This window comes from Ammospiza caudacuta, chromosome 6 (assembly GCF_027887145.1).
Source record: "Ammospiza caudacuta isolate bAmmCau1 chromosome 6, bAmmCau1.pri, whole genome shotgun sequence".
Taxonomy (NCBI): domain Eukaryota; kingdom Metazoa; phylum Chordata; class Aves; order Passeriformes; family Passerellidae; genus Ammospiza; species Ammospiza caudacuta.
In genome coordinates, this window is record NC_080598.1 from 30,888,275 (window position 1) to 30,913,395 (window position 25,121).

Sequence of the window (25,121 nt, forward strand, 5' to 3'; positions counted from 1 at the left end):
TTGGAAATTGTTGTATAAAGATTGTATTGTTTGCTGCACTAAAGCTGGACATTTGCCATAGTTAAGCCCTAACTTTGATTTTAATGACATAATATGAGAGCCATCCATCTGTGGCACCTCACCAGAATATTTTGAAGACCTAACTACACTGTCTGCTGTTTCAACAAATGCTCTTGCAGTGCCTGTTAGAAACTTCTACTATCACAGCTGTCATTTCATGATGTTTTGTCTTTGCAGCTTGTAACTCTGCATGATTCCATGGGGGGTGAACCATGGTGGGAGAAGGATGGCATTTACCTTCATGAAAGCACAGATTTCTGGAGCATGGTGTTGTGGCTGATAATGCCATCCATAATTAGAAACAGGTTTGCTTAATTTTGCCTGAGGCAGCTGTGGTAACTTTAAATTATGTACAAGCCAACCGTGGCACTGCTAAGGAAAAGGGAACATGATTTAAACACCGAAGCTGGCCAGGGGGCTAAAGCTTTTGGAACTTCTGCTGCCTACCTGAGAGAGCTTGCAGAAGGTACCTTTCTTTTTTTTTTCTTTTGCAACTCAGCTGATGGATGGTACCTCTTGAGTAGGAACAGACACAGCCCCCCTTCAATGTCTTGAAATTGAGTGGTTTGGGATTTTTTGGAGTAGGGTTTAATTTCTCAGTGCTGGTCATCTTCTATAACCAGTTGTCAGTAATACCTAGTTTATATCTATGTTTGCATAGGTATTAAGAGTAATCTTTTATTTGGATTGAAGCCTCTTCCTATTAAATTTCTTCAGTCTTTGCTGTTAAGTGTCCTTTTGTCAGTAACTTCATTGTGGACTGCAAGTAGTGAATGAAGATGACCAAATTTTTCAATACAGCCTCATTTTTTTGAAACAAAATAGAGATTTTAAGTAATACTGGAGATAGTTTTGTCAAACATCACTGCAGACTTAGCTTGCTATTTTTTATTTCTTTCCGTAGCCAACAGCCATTAAATTCTTCATATGATGATTTCAGGAATCAGTATTGAGGCAAACTCTCCAAGGTGAGAGGAAGTCATTGGATGGGAAATAGTGGAAAGCCATCCTGTCACCAAAGGGGTATTTTTATTTTAGTGTTAACCAGTGTGACATAGGTTTCAAATTCATGTAGCAGTTTGTGCAGTAGAGTTTGCATGGAATGGTTTTAAGTCAATGTTGGAAAAATTAATTTTCCCTGTTGGTACACATCATAGCTGCTTCATATCAGTGCTCTGCTGGGAGTGGCTTAAATATGTTAAACAACACTAAAGTCTTTCAGCCCTTTCCCTGGGCTCAACAACTTGTTTAACAATACAGTGAATTCTGGGTCAGAAGTCTCATCCTTTGCTGGAATATCTGGGCTTTGGATTCTTAAAGAGAAGGTTCCAGGACTTCTCAGATCTTTCTATATTGACTGTGTCTCTGAATGCATCGATCAGTCTAGAGGCTTAGGATAGTTTTTTAACTGTCCACAGACTCTCTCTGAATTGAATTTGCTGTTGTAATGTTCAAGCATGCAGATGGTCCAGAATTGTGCATTCCTTCATCTGGAGAAAAGAACTTTCCCCGGCTGAGAGAACTTCATTTCCCTTGCAGCCTCTTCATTAACTTCCTCTCCAAGGACCGTTTCCTGACCTCCATTAAGGGCGAGATTTTACAAGTACTTAGTGAGCTGAAAGAACAGAGATAAATTTCCTAAGGACATCCACAGCCATTATATTCCTCTGTGGCTATTTACATATTTACAGGTCTGGCAATATGTGAAGAAGAATTAGTCCCCATTAGGCTCAGTGTAGCTATCACTGAGAATTGCCAGACATCTTGTGGCTGGTGAGATCCCACCTAACAAGTGAACATTGCAGGTGATGAACACCCTCAGCAACTGTTTGAAGTGAAAGGATTTGGGATACCCAGAGCTTGGTCAAACCAACCCATAGGAGAGGATTTCCCAGCTTCCTGGCCATTAACTGAGCACTGAGCAACAGACCTGCTGGCCAATGGAGCAGCCAGTTAAAAGCAGGGTCAGAAGAGTCAGAGATTGTTGTAGTACTATAGAAGATAATTACTTTAAATAAATACAATAATATTCTACTTTTGTATAGGCTTTGTTAAATTATACCTTTGGTGTTGAAAAATAGCGAGACTAATGAACTGCTTAATGAGGGACATTAGTGTCCAGTGCCATGGAACTACCTGATTTCTTGTTTGGTCTGAAAAGGTATTTAGCTGCTGTGAGTTATTGGTTGTGTAGGTTAAAGCAGCACTACTCACTTGTTACAGGTTAAGGAATGGCCAGGGCTTTGACTTAACTAATCTGGGCTCAAAGGTCTGGTGAGCTCTAAGAAAAGAGATCATGGATTTTAATCATGTGGTCTTCCACTGGAAAAAAAATACAAACCTACTTTTTTAATCTGTGTCAGCATTTTGTTGGACATTTACTCAAAAAAGCCATTGAAACAACTGAACTGAAAAATACCATGGTGAGGATAAAAGATTTTGGTTTGATTCAAAATGAAACACAATCTCTCCTCAATGAAATGACCCTTTCCTATTGCCAACTGTGCACAGGCTTGAATGAAACATTTCATTTGCAACTATTTTTTCTCTTTCTTAAAAACAATTCCCTTGAGTTCTTTTGAAGCAAGGTACTGCTCCAAAATGAAAGTCCAGCTTCTTATTTGTGAGACACTGGTACAAAATGTCTCAACCTTTCTGAAAATCAGTTTTTTGCCCTGCCACCTCTTAATCCTTTCTTCCCTCCCACTTACTTTTGACTGAAACTCCTTTGTTCAAATTCACTCCTTCACTCAGATGTTTAGATCACCTTGAAGCTGCATTTTTTAGAGAGTAAACAAAGACATTTCACTCCATCCTACCCTGCTCATACTGATGCTGTTCAGCATGTGCTTATAGCACTTACTTCCCTCTAGATATGACGTTGCTGGGAGTTTGGTGGGGAAGGAAAAACTGTCTGTCTTGTTGATGAAATCTCTATTGACACTTTAAATTCCCAACCAAACAGGGGTTTTCACTTACAGAGAAGGGAAAAAAATCAGTGTTTTCCAGCTTCTGGCACTGCATTACAAACAATGGAGAGTGTGCATGGGGATCACTGCCTGTTTGGTAGCTGAAAGGGATTCCTTAACTCAACAAGAGACTGAAGTACCTTGGTCCAAATTGGTCTTGTTTGTGTTGAGTGAGGCAGTTCTACTTATGTCTGAATATACAGTCACATTAACAACAGTGTAAATTATGCTTCTGTGAGAAAGACAGGCCTCTTGCATTTTCAGTATGTACACATCAATCATCAGTCATTTACCCATCATGTGCTGAATATCTTTACCTAGATGGTATGTGGTTACCTCATGCAAGAGCAATGAGGTCACTGTCTATGCAATGGCATGGTTAAGTTGTGCATAGTTAAGTTTCTTTAATATCAAAATTTAAATAATTTCTCTGGAGTTTGCCATTTGATTTCAAATTTCTGGAAACCTGCTGGCAGAGAATTACTCTAGAGTCATTCCTTACTCTTTCTAGAAAGGTAGTCCATAGATTAGTAATACTGTCTCCTTTCCCCTTTCCTTTCCCCAAATTAATCAGCTTGCCCTGTTTCCAAGTTTCCAAGTGTGTTTATGAGATGTCTGTTCCGTGACTCATGGGTGAAATCACCGCTGGAGTTCTCCCCACAGTTCTTGGTGCTTGAGGAGGACCATACTGGTGCAGTGGGGTTGTCTTGGTGCTCTCTGAACTGACTGGGTGAGCATGGCCTGGTTTTAGTGAAGAGGTGTCCTTGTCATGGTACGTCACCTTTATCACTGTCTCCTGCTTAATCCCAGCGGAGAAGCCCCTGTTGGAGTGCTCTGGGGCAATGACATGTCCCATCTACTGCTGCCACTGGCTCGGGTTAGACCCCCTTTGTTGGGTCAGTGTGGAAGCTCTGGAATCTTTTCAAACGCTGCCTTGATACCATGAGCAGCTCTGGGCATTGCCGGGCAGCCCTGCAGGCGTGCTGCCATCTGTGGCTGTGTTAGCAGGGCAGTTTAACACGAGAGCTACTGGGGAGGGACCAGGTATTTGGACAGCAAATGTGGGTTCAAGCAGATAGCGGAGTCCTCGTTCATGTTGAAGAGAGGGGAGGAGGGGAAGCACTGATATCTTATTTTATGGGGGATTTAACAAAGGCACTGTGCTTGCAGAAGGCTATTCAGGCTGCCATTTCCCTAGCATTTTAAATACCACCCGACTCCTCTCATTACAGCTGGGGATTTTGGCTCTCCCAGGGGGGAGGAGATGTTCTAAATGGGCTGCCAGGGAGGTGGATTTAATGCACTAGGAAGAGCTGGCTTCACCAAGTTAAAAAGCAAAACAAAACCCAATCCTCCATTCCTATTTTTAGTGTTTATGACCAAGTATTTTTGCTTGGTTGCTCAATTTGAAAGGGTTTAGTGAGCCTGCCAGTTGATTGAAAGCTCTGTGGTGTGTGAGCTGGCCTGGCTGGGGAGCCTGCAGTGCATAGCGACGAGGTCGGAGCTGTGCCGGAGGTTTTTTTCCACTGCAGTTTGTTGAAGGGTAACGAAAATGTCCCCGGGGCAAAGGGGATGTTGGCTTTGCAGGTTGTGGTGATTCATCTTGCCTGGATAAGCAGTCTTTCTCCCATTCCTGCATTTTCATCTCCATCTACCTCACCCCCACTCCACTGCGCATCCAAATGCAAGGCCAGCCCCTGTCCACGCAGGGGTTTCGCTGGGGGTCTCCGGCAGCAGCCCCGGGGAGCGGCACCGCCTGGGCAGCATTAGCATGCAGTGCCGGTCCTCCTGCCCAGTTCATGTTCTATAAATGGGTTCATTCTCGTCATTAGGAGCGATGTCCCCGGCATATGGAGTCCGTGCGGTGCCTGCAGGCAGGTTTCCTTCCTGTTGGTGTTGGTAAGCAGCCCAAGCGCCTCCTGGCAATTAGCAGATCGTTACCCATAATGCAGCACGCAGCGATGCAGCCTGGTGGTTTCTCTGGAGGTCACTCTGACCTAATTCACCCCCAGGAATTGTACAGCGCTGGCACGACTTACCAGTGCATTAACAAGCTGATGCTTCAGTACAAGGTTATTTGAGTGCTCCCACATTATTTTTCTTAGGCAAGAGCTAGCCATTTTGTCTGGCGGCCAACAGTGGTTAATCGGGGCTAGTCCGGAAGAAGAGGGGGCCGAGGGCTGTCTGGTTTTGAGATGAGCCATCGGGGCATGGGGGAATGGGGGATCTCTTTGGCTTTAAAGCTGGGCACTGTTTCTGGCACCTCAAGTTGCAAACGCTCAGGGCTCAGTTTGCTACCTCAGTTCTGTGTTCCCACAGCGTGTTCCCAATGAAAAGAGCAGCCTGTGCCAGGTGTGCCTCAGTCCCCATGGCTCGGCTTCAGAGGGGAGGACAGAGGGATGGGCCTGTGCCCCAGATCTGCCCCAGTCCAAACCTCTGGGAGATACGAAATGGAGGTGCAGATTTCAGCCTGTCCAAGCAGTTTTGGAAGGGCAGGTGTGCCTGGCCAGTGGGGACCACCCACACAGCAGCAGAAAACTTGGCAGGGCTCATCCTCCCTCTGGCAAACCTGAACACAGGGCTGCAGCATCACCAGCCCAAATCTGGGTGTTCTCCAAGGGCAATGATTTGTGTGCACCAAAGTTAATAGAGACTATTAACTTTATTAACTAAACTATTATTAACTATAACTATATTAACTAAACTATTATTAGTTTTTAGAGACTTTTAAAATCTCTAATTTATTTTCATTTCTCCCTGCTAACATATGTATGGCTGGATTGTGTGTGCTGAGGAAGTGGCATACTCAGGGAGAGGCACACACAGACCTATTGCAGTAAAACTCTTTTAAAACTTTTCTCAAGGAGTTTTCCTTTAAGATATGGGGCATCTGCTATCACGGGAATGGTGTGTGGGAAGTGATTTGACTGACAAACCATTAGGAATAACTCACTCCTGGCTTGTCCCATGCTCCAGAGGTCACCCCTGAATTGCACCCAGCTCCTCCTGCCACCCTGTGTCACACAGAGCTACACTGCCTTGTCCACAGCCCATCTCCTTGGGTGCATGTGGGTCTCTGCATGCACATTTGTGCATACTTCATTTTGTTTATGCACGTGAGTGGCCTCAGCCAAGCTTTGCTCTTCTATACCCTTTGTAACCCAGGCTCCTTATGCCAGCTGATGCTCTCAATACTTAAAATGATTTCTGAGGAAATTATGCAGCATTGTAGAGTCAAAGCTGTGCCTGAGTAGAGCTGGTGAGTGGACTTTCCTCAGGCAATGAAATTTTCTGGCAAGTGCCTGGAGATGAGGGGTCTTGTGGCAGGAACTTATTCCTTTGCTCCCCATGCCCTTTGGTGTTTTCATGGATAAAGAAACAGCAGGGCAGTGCAGGAGAGTGAGCTGCAAGTGCTACCTGCCTCACTCCACCATTTTATAACTTCCCCAAGATCCTTGGCCTTGCTTTCAAACACAGGTCTGTCCCGCTTTCTCCAATTACACCTGCCAGACTGCAGCTGGGGCTGAACGACCACCATTTGCACAGGGGTTTTATTTATCCCTTGGGCAAACAATTAAAGTGGGTTCTCTTGTATCAGTGCCAAATATTTGAGCAATTGCTTGTAATTTATATAAGTTCTTCCTCTGGAACTGGCAGTACTGAGAAGCAAACCACCACCCCCAGAGTGCAGCTGGCCGCCAGTCCTGCTGCTAATGCAGCAGAGTGCCCCTTCTCTTTTTGTGGACTCAGTTCTGTCCATGCTGGCCAGAACAACTGTAGGGCCAGAAAATGAAATAATAGGAACTGTAAGCTCTTCTACAGCTGAGTGGTTTCAGAGATCCATCAATTATTAAAGGCATTAATTCTTCCACAATTACTGACACGTTGTGACAGAATAGAGGAGAGTTGGTCTCTGACCAAATCAGACCAACCAGACTCTTCAGTGAAACCACTGAGTCTTTTTGGACTCACTTCTTTAGCAGAGTTGGCAGTGCTGGAACACACTGGGAGAAACAGCTAGGTTTTCTCACTTCAGCCAGGACACAGAAATTCACAGTGGTGATATTTCTTGTCCTGACTGATAAAAATAAACCCCAATGTGGTGCCTGTGAGACTTTCTTTTGTTTGTTTGTATGTTTTTCTTAAGAAGGGCCCTGTACTGAAGGGGGTGAGACAAGAGCTCTTCACCTGCAGCCTCCAACATCTACCCCTGTCTTGGCTGCCAGGAAAGCTGGTTTATTTTTCTATAATTAAATACTCCTGCTTCTCCATATCATAGAGACAGTGTGGCAGGTGGTGCCTTGGCTCCTCACCCCATGAACACTTTTGAAGGCTTCTGTTCATGAGTCTCTCCATTTGAGCAGGCAAGCATAGGTCTCTAGACTGTAACACCTTCACAGTGCAAGATGGGAAGGGCCAGGAAATGCCAAGAGCTCCCCAATCTCATCCCTTAGGAACGTTTGGTCTTTTTGTGAGAGTTGCAGCTTCTTTAGCCCTGGGATTCTGGCAGAGCCAAGTTCTTCAGCGTTCCTGGATAGTCTGAATTTTTAAGGACCTTTTTTAATCCAGCTGTTGTTGACACTGTGTATCTATAAGCACAGATCTGTATCTATCTTCTTAGACAGACAAATGAAGGATACCTTTTTAAATCATAACCATAAAATTATATCACTTATTAGATCTAAAAGTTTCCCTTCTTTTGTACAGGTAATGGTAATAATTCTGTCAAATTATGGCAGTGGCCACAAGAGAACTTATTCAATCTTAGCAGGAGGAAATTTTGCATTTTCTTTGCATGTAAACTTCCATTATTTGGATGGGGCTCCTGTGACATAGGGCATTATATCTGTAATATGTATTTATAGTTGTTTAAAGACCTGAAAGTTTATGGAATAAATCTGATGCAATATAGCCAGGAGGCCTGTGAGTTTTCATCATGCTATTGATTAAAAAGCCCACCACTACACTGTGAAGATAATGGAAAGAATTGGAATCTGGGTAAACATTCCTTTTATTCTGTATAAATAATTTCACATTTGTTTTTTAAAAAGAGTATTTGCTTTTTTTCCCCCTCAAGATAATCTCTGCCTTTGTTTGAAAAAGGTTATTGATTGGATTGTTAACTTAAATAGTCTGTGGCGGGTGTGACAGAGCACATGGCTGCAATTAATCTTGCAATGCAGAATCCATTATTGAAAAAGCACTAATGAGCCATTCTAAGGCCTTCACTGGTCACAGAGCGACTGGAAGCAGCAGATTGCTCCTGCCCTTTAATGTCAGTTTTGGTCTTTAGTGTTATACAGCCAGTGTAAGTAGGAGAGATTTTTGGATATTTTTAGGGTATTTATGTTAAAATTATCCTTCCCATCCGCCTGCAATTGTGCAGCAGGTGCAGGATACAAGAAATGGTCTCTGAATGTGCTCACCTCCCCGCTCTTCTGACCAGATGTCTGGTGGACGTAATGTACAATTAAAGCCAGTGGCATGTGAAACACTGATGTCACTATAAAATATGGTCTCAGTCTCAAAGTTCACATCCAGAGGAGAGTTTTGACAAAGATGAGAGAGCTTTCAAACCTGATCTACACTTTAAAATACTGTTTTAAGACAAAGGGATGAGCTGTTGAAAACCTCACTTCAAGTTTTATTGTCTCTGTCAGTTGTTTATAGCTATTGCAACATAGCAAAAGTTTAGGTAGACAATAGTTATGGTAGATTAGAAACTGTCAGTGTTAACATATTGCCTTCTCCTTCAACAGAACTGCTCCCAGGGTGTATTTTAGAGGTCTGTCTATTGACTTCGGTGACACCATAAATATGTGTTACTTCCTCCCCCAATTAGATCTGCAGAGCTGATACAGACTTGTGAGAGTGATCCAGGGTTTGCCAGGGTGGAGCCATCACCTGAATTATTAACTGGCTTTCAGCTGCAGACTCTGCTGCACACCTTAGCCACAGCAAACATCACACAATTAGGTGAAATAAGCCTGCTTCTCCATCTTAAACACATAGCAAGAAGACTGTCAGCTCTCTGACTTGGGTGCTACCGCGGTGTCCATAACTTGAATCACATTTTGGACTGCCTTGTGTGTAAAAGATGATTGTGGCCTGAATTAGCCTTTTTATTTTTAAGGAAAAAAGAAAGGGAATTTGAATCTACCTGTAGTAGCTTGCCACATGCAGCTACAGGACTTTGTCTTCAGGTATTCTGACACAGAAGGAATGCTAAGTTCTGTGATATGGAGCAGGGATGGTGTTCACTAACACTGCCTCAGGAAGTCTTGAATGTGTGAATTTTCTCATAGCATGTAAAACACTAGGTTTTGAACAAAAGTAGCAGGAAAAGAAAGAGATCATGAAGAAGGAGAAACCAGGGAGGAAAGGAAAAAGAATTTTAATATTTTGAGTATCTAGTGGTCTGCTTGCCATATACTACAGTGCCTCACCATGCTGATAGCATAAGTAAAAATAGTCTTTCCAATGACATTAAGCTGGGATCATGGTACCAAAAGGAATGTTGCTTAATGTGAAAGAGCATCTGACTTAGAGGCTGAAGAAAGGCATTCTTTTTGCCTTACACATGGTATAAGCCCTGGGCTAACAGAGAGCAACCTGCAGCTATGCAGACTCAACTCTTGCAGTCACAGTACTTGGAGAGAGAGCCTAATGGAGTGAATGAATTGGTATGTTCTTGCAAAATACTTCTGCTTTGCTACTAGAAAGAAATCACTGTGGCCCTCGCTCTATTCCTAATTTTTCTAAGGAATACTCCCACAAGAGCCCATTTCTTTTAGGCTTGTGGTAGGTGTGGTTCTTAAGAAGTGCTCTGTAATATAGGCAGGATGTTTCACTTCAAGGATGAAGCACCACTGATGTGAGATGCCACAGTGGAGACCTGCAGAGGTGTTTTTGAGCTAAATGAGGAACAAAACAGGCAAGACTGATAACTGGAAGAGAGCAGGAATGGCTATAAAGGGACAGAGATAAAGCAGTGAACAGGACCTGACCCTCATGTTGTGTTAGAAAGGGAGGGTTCTTTAGCTGGACTCTGCAATGAGCAGTGTGTGCGCACAGGCAAGTGAGCATGTGAGGATGTGCATGCATTTAGCTGGGATTTATTTCTGTAAGTTTGATTCCATTCTTTTGTTTCTTTTCAAATGTGACTGAAGCTATTTAAGTCTGACTAATTCACCTCCCTATATGAGTTGTTTTCTGTGATATATTCCAGCACTGTGCAACATTTCTGGAAGCAACTCTCTGCTGTTGGGATGCATTTTCTCCCTGATGTGTAGCATGGCACATTTGTTCTATTTACTGGTGTTGAAATAAGGTTTGCATTCAATGTAAATCAGATCTGGAGAAACATTTCAATGTCATGTCAGGTTCTGCTAGTTTGGTAGTATCAGAAAGTATATGTGGTCCTCTCAAGTAAGAAAAGGCATCTTGTCACATCTCCTTTTGCTTAGTTGCAGTCTCAAGGCCCCTAGAACTTTAGTTGATCCACTGTAAATCTCATTAAAAACTGTCACTTGTTTTGTGCTGACATTTCAAGGGCTCCAAACCCCGTGATCTTCTTAGACCATCTGAGCCCATCAGTATTGTCAAGATGTTTCTTTATTCAAAGGCTTAAGAGTGATATGAGCATTTCATGGATCTCTCCTTCTCGAAATATCTCCTTTATTTTCTATTCAATTTCTTTAATAATTATGCATATACATTTCTTTGCTGGACAGGTTTAGTTGTTGTATCGCAACCATACTAATATAACTGGAGAACAAAAATTCTTATTACAGCATTTGGTGGTATAATGGACACATTAAAGAAATATATCCCCTACAGCAGTACTTCCTTATCCAGCAATTCTCAGCAACTCTTTGCTTCACTAGCTGGAAAATACAGAAAGTTTTTGTAGGGTGGTGATGGGCACTGTGATGATGCAGCAAAATATTACTGATAGGTCTGGTAATGAAGATGACACATCTGTGCCCACATCTACCATAGACATGCCTTTTTTTTCTTATTGGAGAAACAGCCTTTCTTTCTCGTCTCTTAAAAAGGCACTTAAGCTGGTGGAAGTGGAAGAGATTTTTTCCACTCCATTGGTTGTAGTCTAAGAACAGCAGATTGGGTAGAGGTGAAAACCCCCCCCACAACTTATGGTGCCAGTTTCTAGAAGAAGCAGGCAGCTGTGCAAGATGTGCATACCCATGTTCCTAGTCTTTCTACAGATGAGCAATTGACTCTCCCTGCTCTGACCATGCACAGTGTTAATGTTTAAGTGTGTAAGAGAAGGATTCTAAATATGGGGCTTTCCAAGAAGGCGGGCAGGAGCTTTTTGCAGGAGACTTAGACAATATTTCAGCCAGGTAAGGGTGGTTTGGGAGTACAGTACTTTATTTCAGCGGTGTATTTGTCTTGTTTTGTTTTGCAGAAGGAACACTCATCCTACCTTTGGTTTGTTTGTTTGTTTGTTTGTATTTTCCCCTCCAGAAAGCCCATTGCTGACCCTGCTACTGTGGTACCGCTGTTTTGCAAAGCTGAAGTCGACACGCATGTAGGGGCGGGGGTTGTAACTCTGGCAATTTGTCCTTCCCGATTAGATGTGACTGTTCTGCTAGCTTTCCCTTCTTTATTCCTTTCATTTAGTTCATTGTGGGAAATGGCTTGGGATTTTTTTTCCTTTCGGTTTCCTGTTTTGATCCTGGAAGGCTAGCTGTGCAATTTGGTTTCTTCTGTGCCAACCGACTTTAGTGGCAGAGCTCTTAAAAAAAATTAAAGAAGTCTTGCATCTTCTCTGTACGCTACTGCTTCCATTTAAGCAAAGTCTACAGAATTGCTCCACCCATTTGGACACCAGGAAAGGAAGCTGTGAAATGGAGAATAACCTCATTTCCACCAGGTCCTTTGTTCCGGTCGAAACAGCACTAATTGAAACTGTAGTCCAATTTCTATTAAGACAGATGGTCTCTCTCTGAAATTGGGTTTGTTTCTGATTTCATCCTTTTTCTTATTTTCTTAAAAAAATAAACATCCCAACAAAAAAAAAACAACTCAAAGCCAAACCATTTTTAAGAGCTCTGAATAAAACTGCTTTGCCAATGGGGTGGAAATAACTCTGATTTTCTCTTGTGCCCGGCAGCGAAAGGGTTAATGCCTGCTTTCCTCTTTGGTATCTGTTAGTTGCAGCCCATGTTGTGATCAGTCCATGTCCGTGTGTGTTTTGTTCCCAAATTTAATGCTGGTTAATTAACAAGCAATAAGTGAGCCTTAACGATGACCATTGTTTCCGATCTTCCTCAGGACACCCGACCTGCCTGCAGTTCACCACAAACATGACTGAGGCTGTAAAAACCTATCAGTGGCAATGCATTGAGTGCAAATCCTGCAGCCTTTGTGGGACCTCAGAGAACGACGTGAGTCCATTTACCTTTTCATGCAAATAAGCATCACTGCAAGCCGCTGCCATGCCCACCCTTGAGAAGCATGTGGCACTGGTGTGGTCATTGTTTCACTGCTGCTTCCTTGCATCTCCAAGGAGGAGCCACCCCTGAGCACAGGGATTCTCCCCAGTGTCCCCATTCAGCCACGGGTCTCTGCTGAAATTACCACAGGTATCATATAGGACCACTTAAGATGCTAATACTTGTGGTTTGTGTATTTATTCAATAGAAATTAGCTGGGGGCCATGAATTCATATTGCAGGGAGCTTTCAGCATGATAGTCAGAAGCAGATGCGAATAAATGATAACCCAAGAGAGGCAAGTATGCTCCTTCTGTCCCTGATTTTCTTTACTTTCTTGGTATGATTTTTTAAACTTAATTACAAGACTTGGGAAACATGAAACCATTTGAAGTAGGATGGCTAAGCCTCACCTAATCACCAATTCCAGTGATTTCCAGAGCCTGCAGCTGAGCAGTGTCTTCCCTGCAGGGTTTGCAGTTAAAATCTGATGCTAAGGGTCCTTGGCAGCCCATGAGAACCTTGGAAAATTGACAGTGGCTGGAGAACTTTGGAGGTGATTAGCTAACACTATATTCCCTACAGCAGAATAAATTTTAAGCCTGAAATTTTGTTTTTGCTTTAACATAAAAAAATCAGAATCCAGGGAGCTTAGGAATCACAGGATACTTCAGAGCAGCTTTTTTCACCCCAAATATATGAAAGAGCTGCAGAGCACATGGTGGGGTCATGTAATTTCCATCTGTTTCACAAAAATTTTACTCAGCTGAGTTTTTGAAAACTGTCTAAGTCAAAGGTTTCCTCTGAAGGAATGAGACCAGCACATGGTGACACCGGAGCCCAGCAAAGCCTGCCCTCTTCTCAGTACAGCATATCGCCGGCATAACAGCTTTTACTCCTGCATTATGAGGCCATCTAGGACTGGAACTCCTCCACTTCTCATAGTGATTTTCTACTTAGAAACTGAGCTGTCTTGTGCTGAGAGAGGCTTTCTGCAGCCTCTCAGGAATATGGTGGCTAATCATGGATGGACAAATGTGATGCTTGTAGCCTTTACATTCCCAGCAGTCCCTTAGTCTCTGTTGTTGCAGATCTGCATTCCCAGCTGAACATTTCTGGTTACCCTACTTAAGTTTTCATCTTGGCAAGAGACTAATTTACATAATTTCTCTCTTTTTCTCTCCTTCTCTCCCTGTTTCCCTACTGTCTCTCCAACAAACCTGCCTCAGGACCAGCTGCTCTTCTGTGATGACTGTGACCGTGGCTATCACATGTATTGCTTGAATCCACCAGTCTTTGAGCCCCCAGAAGGTAACATATGACTGAAGTCTGCTTTGAAAATAACAATAAAGTCTTTGTGGAGAAGAGAAAAATTTCAGAAAGGTGTTTTGAACCATGCAGGGTTAAGGAAACAGTAGTGAAGCAAAGGGAGGTAGCACTGAAAAGAAACAAAATTAATAGATGTGAAGTGCTAGTGCGATCTGTGATATCCTATTCAGTCTTGCCTGGTCTCCTTCTCTTCCAGAACACGGCTCTTTTGTGGGTCATGGGAACCTTTGGTGGGTACCCATGGGTACCATGGCTCTTTTGTGGGTCATGGATGTCCCACATGTCACTGGTCACCTCAATTTGGTCAGCTGAATTGAGCACTTGTGAAATGTGAGTTTGGATTTCTTAAGAAGCCAAAGTCCTGGAGAGAGAGCCTCATGCAGGGAGGTCCTCTCTGGAACATCTGAGAGCCTGTTGGCAGGAGACTGGATTAAAGGGAATTACCTTCCTTTCTCTATGACATGCTTCTATTTTGGCAGGCTGAGGGTTTGGTGGTCTGTATTATATTTGGTATGTAGTTATAACCACTGCAGGGGGTTCAATTGGACTATGCTATGACTGGTTGGAGTTTGTCACTTGGCTGTGGAGCAGAGGAACCAGTGTCTTACCACTAGAGGTTCTCTGACTAAAATCCTCAGAGAGCAGTAGAATTGGAGGCTTGTGAGTGTGAGTGACTGCGGTTTACATGAGGGGAAGAACAAGAATAATTACAAATTAATCGTGCACTCAGGAGCTAATGTTTGTACCTTTGGTAAAAAGGAAGCTAAATCAGGAGGGGAAAATCTTGAAATGCAGCTAATAATTATCTAAAGGTTTCCACTGGGAAGTGGTTTATTGGAAGTGTGAAAATATAAAACACCTCATGGCAATGCACACCCCAGCAGCATTGCAGCTCATGTAGAAAGCCTATGGATGCAAAGGCAAGGGCAGCAGAGTCTGCTTCACAAAAGTACAGGCAACTCCAATATTAGGAATATCTCATATATTATTTAACGCAATCTTGGCATAAACTCTGAGAGCCTTGATTTCATATCAATCCTATAAGAAGGATTTCTTCATTTGCAGGGAGCTGGAGTTGTCATTTGTGCCAGGAGCTGCTCAGAGAGAGAGCATCAGCTTTTGGCTACCAGGCCTGAGGAGATCCAGCAGTCAAGAAACACCTTGCTCCTGGTGTTGCCATACCAGCACACAATTCCCACCCAGAACACAAAGACACGACCCACATCCAAACGAATGGACACTCAAATACAGGAAGAGGTATCTGTGGAATTCACTGTCACTAAGCCAGACCTCCTGGGCTCTGCTAGGACTGTGTACTTTCCCAATGATCTGGATGAAATCTCTTCACTGCTGTGCATGGTTGCTGCTTGCCATTAACAGGCTCACATGCATCATGGAAGGGGGAGGGTTGTTGTACCAACATGGAGAAGTCAATTTTGTGTGGCCTTGTGCTTTCCATTTAGTCTTTTTTTAAATGAAAAAGTAGTAAGATATTTCCCAAGGAATTATTGGTGAGTACTTCAGCTGGGAGCAGCACCAGGTGTTTCTCTTCAAAGGCTTGACTGGAAATCTCTTTACTGTAACCACTCTGTAGATTCATGGGTGCCTAAGAGGGGTGCTCTGAGAATTGCGTTTAGTTCAATATTTCCCAGTTCATGAACAGCACATTGTCACTAAGAGAAGCACTGATCAAAATTTTTTGTGGTGACACTTTCTCCATTGAATCAAATGTCCTGATTTGGCAGATCATTACGAATCTGTTTTAAGCGTAAGAAAGAGCAGTACTGGTATGTACACACTCAAATGGTTAGAAAAGCCTTTGGTGTTCAGTGTATTCAGGCATACTGTCCCACTGCAATGCCAGCAATACCTTCCTGACAATTTCTTTTTGTTGAGAAAATTCTGAGTGAAAAATCTTATGTATATGCAACTAACTTTCTGTTTAGCTCAGAAAATTGGACAAAAGAAAAATTGTCATCTTAAGTTGATCATAGAAAGTAAAAATTTTTAACTTTCCAAGCAATCTAATGTAAGTTGCAAAAAGGAGCAATTTTGGCTTAAGGTCAAATGCAGCTCTTTGATTAATTTTTTGAAATTTCTAAACAAAAATGTTCTGCAACTGAAAGCTGAATTTTCTGGGCATTGCCTAATCTGGGCTTCCAGCATTTCCAAAGTGTTACTGTTTTTTGTCAAAGTAATTATCAAGATCTAACTAAATTTCCCAATAATTTTCCCCCAAATTCTCTACAACTGCATCTTTGGCCAATGACATATTTTGTTTAAAAACCTTCCCAGCTCTAAAGAAAAGAATCTTTTGCTGAACCTAGCATGAAAAGAAGAATTTTCATAATGATAAAAAAATTTAAATAGGAATAGTTCCACTTTATTTCAACAAAGCTTTACTAGTGAAATGAAGAAACTTTAAGAGAGACCATCCATTGAAAAAAAAAGTTCCATTGAAAAAAAAATTATTGCAGTTGAATCTCTTTGAATAATTTAAGACATTACTAGGAGAATAAGTACATCCAATATTTTCTACAAAATACATTTTAAGGTTAAAAACCTACCACTCCCTGAACTGCCAAGTAGCCCAGAATAATCATTTTTTGGGTATGATGTATATCACTTTCTATGCATAGATTTAAGTGGGTTTATAATATAATTTTATGAGAGCAGTATGTGACTCATGTTGCTGGTACAAGTAGGTAAGGATACTGAAGATTATATTTGGCATGTTTATATTGCTTGAAACTCTTCTGCAAAATGAAATGTCCCCAAACACTTGAAAGACATTGTGAAACAATATTGGTGAGCTATTTTTTCTTCCTTCTCCTGCTAATTACACTTCGTTAAGATGAGCTATACTGACCTAGTGCACTTTTCCTCATTATTTAGATAGTTTCTTCCCCTTTTGTTCAGCTTACACACCAAAAGTAGCTGTGTCAGCTACTGGATTCTCCCACCTACTGTTGCAGCCTCTTCTCAGGCTGCAGCAGAAGTATTTTAACCTGTTAGGAAAAAAAAAATGTAGAAAGTATTTATCCTAATTGTATTGGACCAGATCTCTCCTGGAGCAGCTGCACTGGCTACCTGTAAAATTCATTCAATATCTTGTGCTTTCCCTGTGACAACCCTTCAATGAGCTAAGAACACAAAAAAATTTGAGCATCACGTCTGGAGAGAGCAAAGTGGAAGCCTGTGCACTTGCATCAGGTGTCTGATACCTGTTGGGACAAGACCCTTGAGCAAATGTAAAATAAAGCATCTTCCTCCCAGTCTGGAACTGCCCTGGCCCTGGGGAGCACTTGGAGGACACAGCTGATCTGCATTTGCATTTACACCCATCTGTTGGTGTGGTTGAACCCTGCTGATCTGGCATTTTGGGACCATCACATGGTTCTGTCTGATACAAAATCCTGTTGCTGTTGTGGCTAGGAGTGCAAGTGTGTATTCACCAGAGACACCACTGGGCTCTGTTACAGGAAATGGGTGTTTTGGGAAGAGTGACTGGAAATGAGAAGTGTGTGTGCTGCAGGAAACTTCTGTGGTGGTGCTGCTGGTGGGATCAGCAGATGTGGGTTAGTATTTTTGCTGGTCCTCAGCTACCAGGACCTAGAGACTTCCATCATAAAAATCTCCATCACCTCCCAGTGTCCTGATGTTTACTCTGACCTTGGAGGAGTAGGACAATGTCTGCATTCCTAAACAGAGAGGAAATGCATGTTGTTTTGTCCTGTGTGTTTAGCAGACACTGCTGGCTCATCATGAAAGTCTCAGGTAGCCTGATTGGTGGAACCAGCTGGTGCAGAATTTCAGTGGTCTCCATTCCTGTGACAGAGACAATACTGAAGGAGCTGTGCTCTCTGTGCAGACCTGCTTTCCTATTTTGTGGTTTTGATCCAGAGCTGTTTTTTCCTCCCACAACTGTTCTGCAGCCAACAATATCTTTCATGTCCAGAAATACTCCTCTGTGGCCATGCTGAGGTTTCATCAGAATGAAGTATGACAGAAGGACAGATTGCTGGATCTTCAATGCCAAAGCACTGTTTGCCACCTGAGATCAGTGTGACAGGGTGCTTGCCCACTGTGGACCAGCTGTGTTTCATCTCTCCAGCTTTATGCTGTGTGCTGTGTAGCCAGGTAGCTCCAGGTAACTTTGGCAGCAGATTAGATACAAGCTCTCCCATGTGGAGAACTTCCTCCAGCTACAGCCTCCCTTCTTTGCTAGCTGAGTCCAAGATAAGGGGCTGGAATGGACCTCTCAGTGGCATATTTACCATGCATTCAGAGCCATGTGTGTTGGTGCACGTTAGAAATACCGACTGACCTCCCAGGTGAAAAATGCACCAGCTTTGCTGAGAAGAGGAGAGGTTGTGGTACTACCATGGGGGTGAGGAAAAGGAGTTTAGAAAGTCTGATAAGCGATTCCCTGTCACCTGCTGCCCCACTGGGGATAGTCTCCTGCATGACTGCTGGGATGTGTGACTTGGGCAACACCATCTGCTGTCAGGCAAATCCTGTCACTGATCTGGTCTGGCCACTAAACAGTGTGAGGGCTCTGGCTCAGTGTGCTGCTCTCTCTCTTGCTATGGCAGGATATGCAAGTTTGTGGGCAGTCCCTGAGGTGAACAAACTCTAGTGTTTTTTCAAAACTCCTCTGTGTAAGCAAGGCAATTAATATTTTAGCACAAATCAGGGCAAACTACCAGAAGATGGTAGATCCTGCATGCCTTGAAGACTTCAAATCAAGAACGGACAGATTCCTAGATTTATTTTAGTTGAACACAATCTTTATTTAATCACAGGAATGTCTGACTGAAAAAGGTTTATGTTACAAAGGAAGTCAGGCTGGATGATGTAATTGTTCTTCCTAGCCTTATTATAAAAACAGATGTTTACTGTGGGAGAGGATGTATTTAAATACAAGTGTATCTGCATAATGGCCTTAAAGTATGTTAGTTAAACATATGCACTTGACCCTTGTACTTTTGACTCCTTTTGGATAAACTAAAAAGGTCAGTTAGAGAAAATCATCTTTATTGATGCAGTAAATTGTACATTACCTCCTTCATGCCCACAATGGCATCTATTTTGGTATTGGCTACCTCGGGCTGTTCCAGAGACTGAACAATTCAGACTGTATTGTGTGAAACCATGGCTTGCCTCTGGCTCTCCCTCCATCACATTTGTGTGCTGCTCTGCCCAGTTTTCTGTCCATTGTGGGAAGACTGGCTGGGGAGGGCAGCACCTGCAGGGGCAGACTCAGAAACCAGAGGGGTGGAGAGATGACACTGAACAGGGGCATGCAAATGGTGCCACTGAGGAAGTGAACTCGTGTTGCCAGCACAGAGCCTCCCCCATAGCTTGGAAAAGGCAATACCTTTGAGAAACATGAGATGGGTCCTAATCTGCCCCCAAACTGTGCTTCCATAGCTGTGTTGTTGCATCAAGTTTACAGTGCAGAGTTTACATTCTGTAAATGTACCTCAGACCAGCTCTTGAGCTAAGAAAGCCACCATTGAGTGTGTTCTTTTGAAGCAAATGTTACTCTAAATAACTTTGAAATCATGATTTTTCATCTCTCTTTGAAAGGAGCTTAGTCAATTCTGCCCCAAAGGAAGATTCTCCTGCACCGTGCAGTGTTATGGGGCTGTAGGATTTTCTTTACACCTTCAGCATGTGTTTTGACAGGGGTCATTTGGGAGGTGAGGAGTGGATGGGGGTGGAAAGGAATATTAATTAAGCTTGTCACTGCTAGAAGGATACTGTGCATTCTGGGCAAGAAAATTCCAGGTAGAGCTGGACATGATTTTTTTCTGTGTGGAATGAATTTATTTTTAAAAAATGTGCTTTTGAGAGAACCATAATTATTCATATATCAAAGTCCAATCTGGCAAATTATTTAATACAAAAACTAAGGGGGAACAATCAAAAGAGTTGAAAATTATTGTTTCAATCTTTTTAGAAAAAAACAATTTCAATTTTTAAATTTTAAAGTTAATATAATTTATATTGGGAAAAATCTAGCACCAGTCTGTGAGGGATGAAAGTGCAGATCTTATGGAGGACATGAGTAAAAGATAGATTTTCTTTTCAATGTTGTTATGGGATGTTTGGGATGATCACGAGGAGGTCACCTGACATTTTAACAGTTGTCCAGTTCCATAATTTTTGGAAAATAAGTTCTGTGGAGAGGAGCAGGCAGACAGGTCAGGAAAGACCTTCTCTAACCAGTTCTGGGTTCATTATGATCTTACCATCTCCCACTTTTACATGACAGGAGGAGGGTAGTGTGCAGCTGGGCAGGGTGACCAGGGCTGCCAGGCAGGAGCAGGGGGGGCTGCCCCAGTCCCCCAAATCAGGGGGTCTGCAGAAGGAGCCCCCAGCCAAGCTGGCAGGGATGCTCACGGACTGAGCACACCTGGAGCTCAGTTCCCAGCGCTGAGCCGGATGGGGACAGCCTGTCCTGCAGGGCTGTGGGGGCTGTGCCCATCCCAGGGGCACTCAGAGCTGCTCTGAGCCAGCCCGGGATGGGACATTCCCCACACCCCACCCATCGGGAGTTATAAAGCACAGGGCTTATTGCCACTTACAACAAGGATTGTGGCACTGCTGTGGGCAGGTGCCCAAATCTGTGCCTCGCTTCTGGAGAAAAGGCAGGATAGCAATCCTTAGCTGCTCCTGCAAAGCATTTGGAACCTACAAGCAGTGTACAAGCCTTAAGTGCTGCTCTTTGCCACAGTGCTGCACACCCAGGCTGTGGCAGAACAAGAAGAGCCAGCTCTTCTGGGCTGTTCCTTACACCATTTATTTCTGCCAGCCACAGGCCCATGACGCTTCCTGGGAGATAGGAACAGGTGACAAGGCAGGAGGTGGATGTGAAAGATCCAAGACCCTGCAGAAGGAACAAAAAAGTTTAGTTGCTGCGCTGTGCCTCCCCTCTGGTAAAAGAGGGCAGGAATTGTGACTGGCAGGCAGCCAATTCCATCTTTGCTGGTGATACAATTACCAGCAATGACCTCCAGCCACAGCAGTAGTTAAATGGCTTTTCAGGGCAGGCGCCATACCTGGTCTGGTTTACGTAAGATAAATTCAGGTTTGCTGGAGGGGCAGGGAGAGGAGGGGGGTGTCTGTGGTTTGAAGGGGACTGATTTAAAAGTGTAGCTGCCCAGCCCACTCCCCATTGTGTTGCCCTGGCTCTGTAGGCTCAGGGAATGTCCCTGTCCTACCAGTGCCTGTGCCATCCTCCAGGGCCAAAGCATCATGTCCCCGCTCATGGGATCAGCTTTGCAGAGTGCTGGCACTGTCCCAGCTCTGTCTCTGGCAGTGCTGCCTGGGGCACAAGGTCTCACTGCCCTGCAGACAAGGGTGGGAGTGACTGACGCTCCCAGGCAGTGTCCTGGGCCCCTGGGGTCAGTGGCTGTCTTGAAGGAGGCAGAGCTGCAGGTTGTGCAAGCACAATTTTGCTGTCCTGATGGCCAAGCCTTAGCGCAGGGTAGAGGAGAGGTGCATCACTCCCCTGTCTCTCCAGCTGCACCACTGGGGTGTTCGGACATTCCTCCACCACTGGGCATTGAGGCACTTAACTGAGGGCAAAGGGGAAGGTAAAGAACAGCAAGTGCCTCCAGGGGACAGAAGGGGTTTTAGGCTTTACCCTTTCATTGTATGCCAGTGAGAATGCCAGGCATTTAGCAGCTGGGGAATCAGACCAACAGTTTATTAATATTTGTTGTGTATTTCTGCCATGTTGGGTGAAAGTGTAAAGTGTTATTACAGTAGTGCATTTAGAATATATGTTGTTACTGATGTTTTGAAGTGAGAAAAATTACTATTTTCAGATCAGCTTACTGCCCTTTGTGTGCATGAAGTTAAAAATAAAACACTTCATGCTGGAAAATTGCTGATTTTTCAGATATTGATATTTTCTTTCAGACTCCCGTCAATTTAGTTATCCATCTGATACAATTCATTGTAACAAACTATAGGTTGCACCTCCATGGTGACTCTGGAAATATTTCATCTCTTCCTGCTTTCAGAAGCTAGGGAGAAAGAAGGGCAGGTTTTATTCTTTGTATTTGGAAAGACTGATAAAGGATGACACATTCATTTCATGTTCATCTCCTTTCCATGTCTTGAATGATTGAATTGGCTGGCTGTGACAGCATTCCTTTCTGTAGCGGTCTGAAGTGCTGCCATGGCTCACCTCTCTATGAGAATGCACAGTCCAGCATTTTGTTCAGGATTCCTCCTGCTATTGCCATATAAGACTTTGGAACTGCTAATTCTCATCAGGGACCCTTGTGCCTACAAGATAAGCACTCCCCTTCCTTTTCTCAAGAATCTTCTGCCTGGAAGACCAAACCCCCTGCTGCCGATGAACTCTGATGGAGCACAGATCTGTTTCCAGCCTCAACGTGTGCTTCTGCTGGACACAGGACCACATTTGGATGCTCACAATGTACTCCCACTGCAGAATTTGTGAGCAGCAGTGAAAAAGGAAATATCTGGTGAAAAACAAAGAACAAGACATGAATGTTATACCTGACCTACTCTTCCATTGTAGCTCTTCTGGAGTGCAACACTAGAGATGTGCCCCTGCATACTCTTCGGAAGGCTGTGCTTGAGGAATTTCCAAGTGTCATCCCCTTTGAGCTTCTTTACAGAGTACCTTTCCTTGTTCATTCTCATTTTCTTACAGTATTTCAGAGACAGTGTATAGTAAAACTGATTTGAAAGGTTTAGAACAATTCAGAAATAGACAGGTCCAAATCAAACCATCAGCTTTTATCTCTCCCTTAGAAGTGTTCAACAAACCTTTGATCATTGCAGAGAATCAAGCTTGTGTGCTTATTTAATCTCAACTCAGCATTAAGGCCATACAGTAATTCATAAAGACTTTTCAGTCAAAAAATGTTCCTTTAAAAAGGTGAGAGATATTTACTCTTTACCTTGATGGCTTTCCATTTCTTCTGCTGCAGCAGAAATCAACAGTCTTCCTGTTTGCTTGGATTTCCTTCCAGCACTGCAGCCTGGGTCAGTGATGGGCATAGGCCTGGAAATAATGTACTTCATTGGACTGCAGACAGAAAGAGAAGCTCAAGAGTATTTAAGTAAATTGTCATCTGTGTGACTTAGTCAGATCTTCTAAGAACCAGAAGCTTATGTACATGCTAATTTATTGGATCACCTGTTCTTCATCTGCCATTTCAGGTTGAATGTGCCATTGATATACGCCTTTTTTTTTCCACTAAAAGTGGTTGAAAAGAAAAACACAGCAACTAAAATTGGGGTGAGGACGATTGAGTTACAATCTTTGCTGTGATCCTTTATTTGATTTGGGACAACATTGTCCCCATTATTCTAAAGGAAAATAGAAGGAGAATAAATCTGTGACATCATAGCATTTCTCCCAGATAAAAGCTTTTACAAGATGTTTTCTCATCATCTTGCAAATTCACTTTTAAAATGCCGAAGTAATGATTTCTGAATAGTGACACTGGCACAGCCTTGCTGTGTGATGCTATGGTATTAATTTTTAATTAGGAGACTTAAGTTATATATACAAATATGTATATATATACATATATATTTGTGTATCATCCTAATGTTATTTACTGTAAACATTGCTCACTGATTAGGAATAGGTCTAGAGTCCTATAATAAGCATTACTGAAGAAGAAGAAAAGAGCAAATCCTACTTGTTTTGGAAAGGTTTAGAATTCTAAGAAATAGGGCAAAACATTATCCCTTACAACTTAATCTGAATTGTATTTGGAGCATGACTTACCAACACATTAAAGAGAACCAATGCTCTAAAATGTGCGACTGATTCTCAGCTGCTCTTAGTCAACATCCACTGACTTTATGGTTGGCCTGGTATCCTTAAATATGCCAAGTCTAAGTCTTGGACTTTAGTTTTTATGAAAAGGTGTGTGGCCGCTTAATAGTTGAGCACACTCAACACATGCAAGAAAACAGTTATTTCTATCTCTGTCTGTAAGTCTGGTCTGTTTATGCCCTGTTCTGGCTCAACCTGGCTCTGGTGATGCCATGTCACAAGCTCCAAAGGAAAGTGAGAAATCTCAGCAAAAGATAATGATGGAGCAGTCAGCAACCAGGGCAAATGTCTCTCTAACTTCATGGAGTTTGAGCTTGTTTCACCAGTTTTCAGTATACTGCCTTCTGATTTTCTGTGAACAACTCCTCACTGCTATATCAGGAAACAGTGTACAGCAGGACATTATCTTCCTCACCTGTATGGGACCTCACTTCAGCCAGTTCCACCCTCCCCTCTCTTATTCATTTCTAAATCTGTTCTAGTATTTTTGATCTGTGTCTTTACATGGAATTCTTTTCCAGCCCCTCTCATTTTTAGCATCTCTCCCTGGAGTCAGTCCTCTTCAGCATCATTTGCTCTGAGACAGCCACCCAGGATACGCCACAAGTGTTTAAAGCTTTACTTCCAAGCTTTGCTTCTCTCCCAACACTTTGTCCTGACAGTATGTGTTTGCCTTTTAGTCATCCCATGAGTAGGCCCATGGTCATCTCTGGGATATTTTTCCTTTGTGATTACAGCTCAACCCAAAAGGAACCTGTGTTACAGCCCAGCAAAGCCATGCAGCCTTGCTGCTGGCACACACACCCTCCTTCCCCAGTGCTCCAGCTGGGGATGTGGTCAGGCTGCTGGTGCATGAGATCACATCCAGCAGGGCTACTCCCTGGAAGCCAAAGTGTTGCTTAGTAACCCACTCATGGAAGTACCAGAAGCATTTTTCAATCTGTCACATTGGCAAAGAACACTGGCTTCTTGATTTAGAGGCATTCTGCTGTGCGTGGCAGGGCCATGCTCCATTATCTTGCATCCAGCACTATCTGCAAGCAAGGAAACGAACCTCCCATTTAATGGAGGGGCTGGGAGAAGGTGGGGGTGTGAGGAACAGAAAATATTTTTCTAGGAACATGAAGCTTTTAGCTGGTTCTCTTGGCATCTAGTCCTCATCTTAACTCCCTTCCCATGGGAGATATTCTCTGCTTATGAAATGCCCTCCAGGGTCCTATAGCAATTGGCCAAACAGGACCCTGCAGCACCTTCATCTATTATGAGACATTACTGCAATAAAACTTGGTGTGTCATACAGAAACTGGATAAGGTATTGCAATATTTATGCTGTAAGCCTCAGTGTCATGGACAATTGCTACAGAATAATGTATGTCTTTTCTTAATGCAGTGGAGTCACAGCAGCTTCAACAGAGCACACTGAACACAGATCATCTATGATTGCATGGTTTCCTCAGTTATTTTC

The 25,121-nt window shown here is 43.1% G+C and overlaps 1 protein-coding gene across 1 annotated transcript in view; it reads left to right on the plus strand.

Moving 5' to 3' along the window:
* DPF3 (double PHD fingers 3) overlaps nt 1-14,954 on the plus strand; it is a 153,574-nt gene extending 138,620 nt beyond the window's left edge. The window contains exons 11-13 of the mRNA XM_058806722.1: nt 12,330-12,442; nt 13,719-13,800; nt 14,884-14,954. Coding sequence (XP_058662705.1) covers nt 12,330-12,442; nt 13,719-13,800; nt 14,884-14,954 — 266 coding nt within the window. The remainder of the gene's footprint in view (nt 1-12,329; nt 12,443-13,718; nt 13,801-14,883) is intronic.
* Nucleotides 14,955-25,121: the final 10,167 nt, after the last annotated feature.